General features: G+C 37.5%; 1 protein-coding gene across 9 annotated transcripts in view; it reads left to right on the top strand.

Annotated features, from left to right (window-relative positions):
• Window positions 1–11,574, top strand: part of Dgkb (diacylglycerol kinase beta) — a 594,132-nt gene extending 582,558 nt beyond the window's left edge. For all 9 annotated transcript variants that reach the window (XM_013347831.2, XM_013347829.1, XM_026782456.1 and 6 more), the window contains one exon: window positions 7,969–11,574. In XM_013347831.2, coding sequence (XP_013203285.1) covers window positions 7,969–8,076 — 108 coding nt within the window. In that variant the 3' untranslated portion in view covers window positions 8,077–11,574. The remainder of the gene's footprint in view (window positions 1–7,968) is intronic.
• Window positions 11,575–12,118: the final 544 nt, after the last annotated feature.

Below are 12,118 nucleotides of genomic sequence, written 5' to 3'. Positions count from 1 at the left end.
TCTCTCTCTCCAACCACTCTTGTCTCCAAGGACCGGTCTTTGCCCTTTCTCTGCCCCTTCAATCTGGGCTAACTAGAGTGTGTTCACTCATCAAGGCACCAGACACATTGCTGATAAGGTCAACTATCATGACATCATTCAACTGACGTTCTGTAACAGATGGGATGTCAAAATTGTATTAACTCGAAGAGCCTTAACATTAAAGGCTGAGATTTTCTGATCATTCCCATCATGGGCTAGGGCATGACTGAGTTTAGGAACTGAAAACTGTTGGTTCCAGAAAAAAAAAAATGCTTTTAATAATTAGCCAGTTCCCCACAGTTGTATTTTTCTCATATTCCTTTTGCATAAGGTGAACCAGCACGTGGTAGGGGTACCCCCAGACACCAGAATGAAAGCAGGTAACCATACTATGCAGTGTCTCAGTGACAGCTAAGGAATTTGGACATCTTTATCCTTGAAAGGTTGTCAGAATGTGTTTTTCACTGGAAAACAAATGATTACATTAAAAGTATTAAGAAATTGCTGCTGAAAATAATAGCTAGTATTAGTTGTCCTATAGACAACATCTATAGCATCATATGATACTTGCTGGTTATATTCGAGCTTCCATTGACCAGAATATAAAAACTGGTTGGATCCAGTGACCATGGCAAGCTCAGACTTTACTTTATGTCCTGGAGTCCATGTTGTTTGTTGGTTGGTTGGTTTGTGTACTTGCTTTTCTTTGGCTTTACTAAATGATAAGGACCATACAGAAAATTTGAGATGAAGTATGTTCACGAGAAATGAATTGTGAATGTATTTTTATTACAGTCAGGAGAGGGGAGTTTTCTGTGTTATTTTTTTCTATCCTGTTGTTAGTAGTGTTTTCTCATAAGAATATGGATTTGAAAATTCCTGGAATAAGCATCAATATAATTCTCACTAGTGACACTGGAATAATAAAAATGCTTTAAAAATATCTTTGAACTTCCTGGAAACCAATTAAAGGTATAAAATATTTTTGAATGATAAACTAAATTTATATCATAAAAGAGATTTCAAATCCAGGTATGAGGTATGTAACTATCCTTCAGCTCATTGTCATCAGAAAAAAAAATGTTTCTTTTTTCATATATATTTAAAAATTCCTGTGAATTACATTAGAAAGGAAGACCCGCAACTTCATTTTTGAGAAATTTTGTTTTAAATTTTTGCACTGACTTCTTTGAATATGATGCTATTAAAGAGAACATTAAATTTGGAAATTGTCATCATTCCAGAAAATGAAAGCATGAGGAAGCTGGGAAGATATTTTAGAAAGTTGTTGTTTCATTGCTTTGTCTCTCCTGCCATCCCTCCCTCAATCTTTCTGTCTGTCTGTCTGTCTGTCTGTCTGTCTGTCTGTCTGTCTGTCTATCTTTTCTCTTTTGGCATCTATGGACAAAAATTTTATAGGCACGTTCCCCACCACTGTCATGTGGCTTTTTTGCATGCTTGAATTTAAAAGAGTTTCCATTGTTGGAAGGATATAATCTTATTCCAAAATCAAACTAGGTAACTTTTACTATGTCAGATAATTGAGAAATTAAGCTCTCCCGACAGATATTTTATGTTATTTCCTTTGCTTTGGACACTCCATTCATTTCTAAGGCAGAGGAATAAACTCAGTGATAATAAATTCCTAAAGAGATGAAGCAAGGAAAGAAACTTTTGGCTAGGCTTGGCAAGAATATTTATAAAGGAAACTGCTGTCTGCTGAGCTAAATCTTAAGAACCACGGTGTTATTAAGCTTAACCTAGTATAGAACCATGAGCATCAAAGACATTATTCAATGAAACCAAACATAATCAATGTGTATATTATCAAACCTGAGGACTGCTAGCATATGTTCCAATTGAAAATTTTTCACTAAAGAAATTCTGAATGGTGGTACTTAGTACAGCAAAGATAAACCACTAAAAGTTATTTTCATCACACAACTATTGATCATTTTAAATAACATTTTTAAATTTAAAAAGGTTTCACTTTGTAACTCATAGTTCAGCATTGTTTTTTTTCAATATAGAACTTAATTGCATCAAAGGTCACTAAATTATGCCTATGTTTAATATAGCTGCCTATAAGAATGGTTCTCAGATCTTTAAATGGTAAGGGAAAAAATAAAAAAGAGTAATGTTTCGTAATGTGAAAATTTTATGAAATTTAAATTTTAGTTTCCATAAATAAATTTTTATTGGAGCAGTCATACTCATTGATTTTCACATAGTCCAAAATCTACGCTGAGCTACAGCAGCAATGTTGAGTGGAGCAGATGAAGACCACAGAGCTCACAAAGCCAAAAGCACCATGTAGCCCTTCACAGAAGCATGGGCATTTGCCATCCTCACGATTGTGTGGACATCTGCTTAAACATCCTGCAACATACAGCTCTCAAGCAGAATTTAAATATTTCAAATTAGGTTAAACATTTTACTAGCTTACATACATTATACCCAGACCATTGTAACTAATTTCAGCATGCAAGCCCTTCAAGCACATGTGCTTTGGAAGTTACATACTATGTAAAAATAAGGACTAGCTCACACTGAAGGCAGATTAGAATAGGGTCACACTTCCTTTTAGTGTTTACTCTTCCTTCTCTTGTGTATTGTAGTTACGTCTGTCACAGGATGGCATTCTCTTGCTTCAATCTGAAATGCCAATACTAACCTGTTAAAAAAAATCATATATATACATTTCACACTTGCTACGATGGCAGGAATCTATTCTCACATTATTATGGGCACATTAAATTTGCATATTCCTTCTGAACTCCATACCCACAAATCCAAAGACGTTGAACCTCTCCTTCAGAGTGTCATACTCAACACTGACATCACCAACTTCCCAGCTGTCACCGATGCCACAAAGTACCTCTCTTTCTATAATGTCACACATAGCAATTCGAGGTTAGAGGCACAGAAGACTTAAAAGCATTCTCCTTTTCCAAAGACCAGCACAACCAAATCACCATATAGCATAGGCTATACCTCCTCCTCTTCTGTTGACTCTGCCCTGCCAAGTTCAGTTTGGCACTCCCATAACTAAAGTCTAGTTTACTTCTTGAATGGATCACTATCTTGCCTGGCCTTCTGATTGCCCTGCCTCGAGTCTGCTACCCAATCCTTAACTATGTTGATGAGAATGAAATGCGGCTTCCATCATGACAAATTGTTTCCTGACAGCATCTCTGCAGCCCAATGCACAACACACATGCAACACTCCACTGTCTCATGTTTGCAGTTGTCGTCGGAAAGGAGGAGCCTTCCAGGAATGTAGCTGATAGAAAGAGAAAGAGGGGATAAATAGTAAGGGGAAATCAGGAAAAATCAGTCCTCAAATTATGCTCTTGAACTTAGAAATAAATGTATTATTCAGATTACAAAAACCAAGTTTTATTTGGCCTTTAACATAAGAATGTTGATACATCCATCTTAGGAAGGATGGGAACAAAATCAGATAAAGGAAATAGTAAAAATCACAGAAAGAGTTAGTCTTCTCAAAGTGGATATGCTAACCAGCTTTCTTTCAGTTTGATAAAATACTCAAGATAAATAAAATATATAGAGAAAAGGTTTACAGCTTCAGAAGCTATAGCCCATGGTCCAATTGTTGAGTCTGTGATAGTACAGAACACAATGGAGCTAACACCAGGAGGGAAAAGCAGGCCTTAAACAAAAAAGAGAGAAAGGATCATATGTTTCAATATCAGCTCAACAACACACCATCAATGACCTAGCTTCCTCCTACAAGACCCCACCTTCAAAAATTCCACTGCATCCAAACACCACCACATGTTACTAAGAAAACATTTAATGCCTTTTGAGATGTTCCAGATTGAACCTCTAGCAATCGGAGAGTTCCTTTAAGAAAAAAAGCCTGTCTCTCTTCCAGTCTTATCAGAATGCTTTAAGAATTTAGATAAATAGATAAAAGAGACATATGTGGATCTAAATAGGAAGTAGAAAAAGAAAAGATCTCCTGAGTGAATTGAGGAAGGTATGGATCATGGAAGAGAGTAGAAGGGGAGGAGGAAGAGAGGAGAGTGGAGAAAAGCACTTAGCTCAATTAAAACAGTTTAAAAAAGAATTTAGATAAACAGATATGACTCAAAGTAAAGCATGCTGAGTAGCCTGTGTTCAGACTACAAAAACAAGGTAAATTCTACCTTTCATAATAATGGTAGGTGGAAATATTTGATGCTAGGTGACAGGAAACCAGGTAAATACTTAACAAAGACCTGAGCCAAATGATATTTAGAAATAAATTTTAAAAAGAACTGTCCTGTCTGTTCTCTTATTGTACTTAGGTATCAGTAAATTTTTCAAGAAAGCACCAATGCCTAAGGTGAAGAGACCTCATTCACCTTCTGCTCTGAACACAGGAACGTATAAACTCCTTATTCTGTCACCTTTATGAAATAATTCTTCAATTCTCTACTTTTCCATAAGATTGCTTATTTGTATATGAATGACTTTAAATTGAGGTCAACTCAAAGAGGTGAATGAACGAAGCAGCATTCAACAGCATCATGCAAAGCACTACACAGAAACCCTGCCACAATAAATCTCAGTACATCTTTATGCATTTTTGCTAATGTGCAATAAAAATTTTAGTCTCCATGTAGAAACTATGTACGTATGTGCTGCTATTCTTAATTTATGACTCATTTATGTGAGGACTTATCAAGTTCTGGAAGGTAGCCCAAAAGAATGGCAATGTCTTATAATATTTGCAGGAGATGGGGTTGTCTGGGAACCCTGGCCAATAATAAAAAGAAATAACCCATTTCTGATACTGTGGCTTTCATTTTCTAGCAAGTGGTATTCAGTAGGGATGTTGTTCCCAGTTAGAGAGTAACTGTATTTGAACTTTTTCCCTCTCCCTCTCCCACTCCGTCTCCTCCTACCTCCAAGTTTCTAAACGGAATTTTCTATTTCTTTTTGGTATGTGAGACTGGTTCTAGCAGGCTGTCTCCCTGTCTCAGCCTCCTGAGGGCTGGAATTACAGGCATATTCTACCACCACCATCATCCTCAAATCAGTGGAAATGGCTTTCTTTTTTGTTTGTTGGTCAGTGCGTTGATTGGTTGCTTTAGTTTGGTTTGGCTTTTGCTGTCTATTTGAGACTGAATGTAGCCATATTCCTTCTGCCTCAGCCTCTCAGGCTAGGTAACATGAAAGCCTCAAAAAGGACATGGGGATCTCCCTTGGAAAGGGAAATATAAGAGGTGTTTTGAGTGAACTGAGTGCAGGCAGGTATGGGAACACGCGATCAGGTTGAGAGGAGCAAACTAGGGCAAAGAGTACTGGAAAAGACCTACTGGAAGGGGGAGGGCATCTTAGGGTCAGTAAAAACCTGGCTAGCAAGGGAATCTTCCAGAAATCTACAGGGATGGTCATAGCTATAGCCTGAACTGACCATCTCCTGTGACCAGGAAAGACTTCAAGTGGAGGGAGAGAGAAACCAACCCTGCCACAGAACGTTCGACCTATAGTCTGTCCTGCTTTTGGGATGTGCTGGGGTAAGGGTGGCCTAGAGTTTGAAGGAGTGACTTACCAATGGCCTGTTCAGACTAAAACCCAGTGCCACCCCTGGCACTGCCTAGCGCACAGTTCCCATAGGCTGGATGATCCGGAGACCTAGGATAAAACCAAACAGGACTAGAGGGGGAAAAAGTCAATGTAATGATGCCTATTGATATTGTGCTATATGCATAGATTTGTGCCTAGACCAACTGTCTTCAGAAAGGCTTGATCCAGTAACTGATTTAAACAGGTGCAGACCCACAGCCAAACTAGGTGGAGACTGGAGAATCATGCAGAAGAGGAGAGAAAGGGTTGTAGGAGCCAGAGGGAGCAAGGACACCACAAGAAATCTCACAGAATCAACTAACCTGAGATTATAGGGGATCCCAGAGAATGAACTGGTAACGAGGGAGCCTACATGGAACTAACTGTGGCCCTCTGCATATATGTGATAATTGTGTCACTTAGTCCTCTTGGGGGACTCCTAACAGTGGGAATAGAAAATGTGTTCTACTCTTTTACTGGCTTTTAGGACCCTAGTCTTCATCCTGGGTCACCTCGCCCAGCCTTAATACATGAGGAGGTACTCAGTCATACTGCAATTTGATATGTTGTGTATTGTCATGTATTACTATGTATTATCATGTATTGTCATGTATGGCATGTATTGTCATGTATGCCATGTTGATATTCATGGGAGACCTCCCTATCGTAAACAGAAATGGAGGAGGAATGGATTGGTGGGTGCAAACAGAGGGGAATTAGGGGAGCAGGGAGAAAAGGGGGGAAGGGCATTGGTGGCCGGGATGTAAAATAGGTAGAATGATTGATAGATAGATAGATAGATAGATAGATAGATAGATAGATAGATAGATAGATAGATAGATAGATAGATGATACATACATACATACATACATGACTAAAGAGAACAAATTAAAAAATGGTTCAGTGTGGAAGAAACCTAAAATAGGGAAAGTTTGGTAGAGATCATTTGTAATCTACATATGTAGTAAGAATATTGACATATGAACTGACAGCAATCAATTTTTTACTTCATAACAAACAACAAAAATAAGATAGACTCAGCATCCAGAGAGTTTTGGCCTTGCTTAGTCTATTGGCCTTTACAAATATGATAATTAAAATAGTTGTATTTTTCTAGCAAAGTCTACCTCCAACATGTTTAAAGTTTTTTGTTCATTCAGTTTTTAAAGTATCTTTCTAGAATGTGAATTTTCATTTTCCAAAAGTCCTAATGCTGATTTAATGATATGATTCCCATGACAAACATCTATTTTCTTTGCTTCACTGCTATTAGTGAATGACAAGTTAAGGAGATTTATTTTAACCTGAAAATGTCAGGTATGCACTTTCGGAGATATATTTTTTCAGTTTTTTAATGAGGTGCTGTTTCTTTTTGAAAGGAATACTCATCTCTGGTGCGGATGCTGCGCAGGTGACAACTGATATTTAATAAGTGATGGCTCTTGTATTAGTCGCAGTTCGCTAAAGAAAATGTCTCAGATTGCTTTTGAAAAACTCGTAGCGTCAGTAGCCCAAAGGCAAGATGTGACCTTTTTATTACATAATGAGAATCATTTATTATCTTACAATGTATCTTAAAGTCACAGACAAAATGCCACTTTGATAATTGCTTTCAATTAGCTTTGAGCATAGCATATATTCATAAAATGTCTTCTCTAATTTAGAGTTGAATTAGAGAAAATTGCAGACATAATCTACTTTAAGGTTGTCTCATTTAAGGTGATTCCTAGTTTCATATCACAGAAATCAACATGAGTCGCTTTAGAACAGTGCCTCTGAGTGTCTGCGGCTTCTCGGCGTCTGATTCTATTGTATTACCAATTAATTAACAAATTAGAAAGATCATTTCTGACCTTTCATGCATGTTAACTTTTGACTTTCATTTCTAATGATTGTTTGGAAATGAAGCCTTGCAGCTCGTGTTGAAAGAGAGAAACAATCTGATTAAAAAGATAAATAAGGCTTGCCTAATGTTAAGCAGCTCCTATTGCTGGGCCATGGTCAGGACTCTTGATGCAGTAATGGCGTATCTTTTCCTGTTTCAATAATACATGACTGATGTTGAAGAAATGACACTGGGTAATCATGCAGTCTGAAGCAAAAGCTCTGGGAGACTGTAGGACGCGTGAGGTTAGACGTAAGGCCATATTGAAATCGTGACTTCAGCTAATTTTTCCTTTGGGTTAGTGTTTGGGTATCACTGAAATGTATATCCTAGCCCTCCTTAAAATATCTTTGAAATCTTGAAACTCTGAAATGGAGTTTTAGCCTTGTGTTATTTTTGTTACTCATGAAGTATAGTTGCAGAGTTCCCCAGAACTTGACATTTTATCCTCATAACAATCTTCCTCTGTCTTCCTCTTTCCTAGATAAGAATTACACACAAGAACCAAGCCCCAATGCTGATGGGTCCTCCCCCCAAAACTGGGTTGTTCTGCTCTCTCATCAAAAGGAGAAGAAACCGAAGCAAGGAGTAACCCTCTATCAAGAGAAATTTAAATAGTACAGGCCATGAAACACTTTGAGTCATTTCAAGTCTTCTGCTCTGACCATGGAATTAACAGTTTCTGTTGAGTTGATGTAAAATTTGGCTATTAGAAAACTTATCGTCTCTGTTTTTATAGGCATCTTTGCATGAACAAGTGGGAGTGAATATTATGTGAGACCGCATACTTTAGTTGCATGCATTCCCATAGGTTTTTCTGTCTCCCACTCACATCTTATCCCCGTCCCATTTACAAACTGTGAGGGAAAACCTGTGAGAGATTAAAGAAATGTGATGGAAAATAAAAATTCTTTATGTAATTGCTGTCGTTGGCAAGCACTAATACGTAGGCTGCAATGATCCAACGTGCAAAACTGCCATCCCTTGCCCTGCTATAATTAGTGAGTGTATCCATGGTATTAGACCTGTGGCTCAAGGAGAAGCTTAAATCAGAGATTTTATTAAGTAGTTGCTATGATACCATGCTGTATCTTCAACATCTTTACTCTTCTGAATGGACATTAAAATATCAGACATAAGATTTTTCATGAACTAAAAAATAGAGAATGGGTTTTTTTTTTGTTTAGCTTTGTTTTTAATTCCAATAAAATGAGTGGAAATACATTACTGGCAGTAACTGTGATAATATAAAAAGCCTTAGTCATTTCTGCATGAGAATCTAGACACAGATGTATAATCACACTAAGTAGCCAAATAGATGTTTTAAACTATGTGCCTAATGAACCTGTTTCCCACCAAAGAATCAGAAAATAGTAGTTCTTCTGAGTTTGTAAAAAGCAAAATGTTGGAAAAGAGTGAGTTACCCACTTGTTGTATTTAAAATGTTCACCATTCAAAAACAGTAAATTATACAACACGAACAAAGCTCAATAGCCAATTTCATGGCTATTTGGTCCCCCTGCCAAATACGACTCTAATTTTTAATGGGTCTGCTAAGTGTACTTCAAGAAGGTAAATGACTGCATCAGCTCCCTTCTTGGGTAAATTGCTACCTGCAATGATGTTGAGCTCATGGAAGCAAATCATGCATGCAATTAGCCCCTTACTACTCGGTCACTCCAATCGCATCTCTATGACCTTTCAAATGTTGGAAATAATGGCCTAGATCACTCTTTAAGGTGTTCATGGCACGGTTTGGGTCCCTGGTTGTTTAAAGAAATTGTGGAACTATTACTTCCCATAGTGTTTATTTGAGGCTCTCCTATGAAATGGAATACTTTTGACAGCCTCAGTGTAGTTCAGTCACACTGATCTGTGTCTCATCACTGCACGTTTATGTTTTCAAACACACCATCAGGGAAACGTGTGCTTGAAATGCATGATTTATCAGCTTTCCTCTCTGCTCTGCGTTAAAGTGCTAATGATTTATCAGTTCTATTTTTCTATTGATTCATTCATCTTTGAATAACAAATAACAGTTAGTGATTCTGTTGAACATAACCCTGTGCATGGATTTATTGATTTCAAGTGAAATTGCTGTAATTTTAGTTCTTTGGTTTGAAAACTCAAGTGAATGCTGTTGTATCAAATAGCTGCTCTCAAGCAATGTTCTGTAATGGAAGATTATGTATAAAGTGTATTCCTTTAGTATTCCAGGAACATTGGATGCTAAATACCAATCAACAATAACTTTAATTGCTTTAAAAATAAAAGCTTTTGAAAAGAATGCAGACATAATTTAGCTTTCCCAGGAAAAAGATGATTAAAATTACAAATTCAGTACCGCAATCAGTTGTCCTGGCATAGTAATAATAAAATAGTTATTCAGCAGAACAGTAATCTAGACCAAAAGAATGCTCAAAACAACCACAAACGCATTGCTGCCCTAATGCCACATAACTTACCCATGCTGCTGTGCATCTATGATTACAGGGAACAAACACTTTTACGCAGATTGTTGAGTTTTTCTATAAATGGGCAAGCAGACTTTGTGCCAAAATCTTATTCTGAATCCATAGAATACTTTATGTTCAGAAGGGCACTCGGGCAGCAGCAGCTTCTCAACAATTTGCAGCATCTTTGCACTGGGAAACGACTGTAGAGCATTATAAGAACCGGCCTGTAGGATTTTAGGATCTGAAAGAGTGGGCTCTGCCACGCTTCAGCCTAGCTGTGTGGCAACAGCCTGTGCTAACAGGCACTACTTTTCAGTACAATGGATTCATGGGTAATACTGATCAATCTTCAGAAATGAATCAAATTTGACTTTTCTAAACTCATTTATTTTTTTTTTTTAGATAAATGATGTGCTTGCCCTTTGAGTACACTACTCCTGGGGTTTGGAAAGTAGTTTTTTAAAATCTACTTTGATGATTTTGAAATAAGAGAAGATATTCTCTTCTTTTTTTATGACAGCTTCATGAGAAGAATATATATTTTAGGGAAAATTCTAAATGGAAAGTTCTATGGCATATTAAAATAATGAATAATGAGTGTTAGCTTTACAAAATTGAAACTTTTTTTGCAGGCGCATGGGTGTTGGAGGTGTTGAGTCAACCTCTTTAACTGTAGTAGGCATAGTAGTGCTGAGGTTTAAGTGGGGTGGTGTGAAAACGAATACTGCACTAACTTACAAGGGACAGAGGATCTCACGAATGGAGCTTCATACCCTGCTAAACACTGCCATATACCAAGTTGTTTCTGAAAGAAGACAGACCCTAGCGTTAACCTAGAGATGCACTCTTTCAGGAAACAGGAAGGTGCTTCCTATATGGAACCAGAATTTCAAAGGTCGCATGTGTGTTTTCTCACTTCTACCATGTGTGTATCATATGTAATTGATGTGAAAAGTGATAATCAGGTTTTTGTAATAGAGGGAAAATCTTTGTCCTTTAATGGGTATGCGACTGTGTTCATTCTAATATAATTGGTTAGCTATTCAGCCTAAGACACTCTCCCGAAGGCAAACGTGTAAAATAGTGAGCTCTAAGGATTCATACACGCACACCCCAGTTTGTTCAACTGTCTGCTTTCAGGGACTGGGGGCAAGTACAGTTTTCAGGGCAGAATCTGATTGAGTCTGAGACTGTCTATGCTACTCAAACAACACGGGACTTTTTGGTGGTTCCTTTCCTTTCTCTGCTAGTGTTATTTGGTTTCTGTTGGTTCTAAAAAGAAAAGTACACTGTTTATGGCACAATTAACCCTTGAAGAATTAATCAATGCATAACCTATATTCCACATTAAAAGATAAAGCCCTTGTAAAGTATATCAAGGCTGTGGAATTTAATAAAAATGAATAAATAAATCTCAGAAAAGTCTTCATTCTGTGAAAGACAGAAATCATACCCTTAAACCAGCCAATTGTGTTGCATTGTGTTTGAAAGTTTGAGTAAATTCTCATATGAACCTTTCTATATATTCTTATAGTGTCTAAAACATAGGGTTTGTTTAATTAAAGTATCTTAATTATTTTCTCAGAAAGTGTTATGTACAAATCTTGGTTTTTGAAATAAAAGTGTTAACCATTCGCTTGTGTATCATTCATTCTGCACCAGACACTCCCTTCATTTGAAAGATCATGAGAACATTCTCATTTGCCTTCCATTAGAGGCCCTGGATCAGCAGCCCTGCCTTAGTTGGGAGCAAGACCTTTGTACCTAGGGATCCAATTACGTGGTATCTTACTAAAGGTTTCTAATGCTCTAGGAGACATCATGAGCACAGCAACTCTTATAAAGTAAACATTTGATTGAGATGGTTTGCTTGCAGTTTCAGAGGTTCAGTTCTTTACCATCATGATGGGGAGCAAGTATGCAGGAAGGCAGACATGGTGCTGGAGCTGAGAGTGTTACATCTTGGAGGCAACCAGAACTTAATTGAAACAGTGATATCCTGAGCATAGGAAACCTCAGAGCCCACCCCACACTGACACACTTTCTCCAACAAGGCCATACCCACTTCAACAATTCATACGTCCTAATAGTAACACTCTCTGTGAGATTATGAGGGGAAATTACATTTAAACATCCACATTGCACTCCTTGTCCCCCAAAAGCTTTTAACAATATCTT

The sequence above is a fragment of the Microtus ochrogaster genome, chromosome 1 (genome assembly GCF_000317375.1).
Source record: "Microtus ochrogaster isolate Prairie Vole_2 chromosome 1, MicOch1.0, whole genome shotgun sequence".
NCBI classification, from domain to species: Eukaryota; Metazoa; Chordata; class Mammalia; order Rodentia; family Cricetidae; genus Microtus; species Microtus ochrogaster.
Note: the sequence above shows the minus strand (reverse complement) of the source record. Positions and strands in the feature narration are given on the sequence as shown.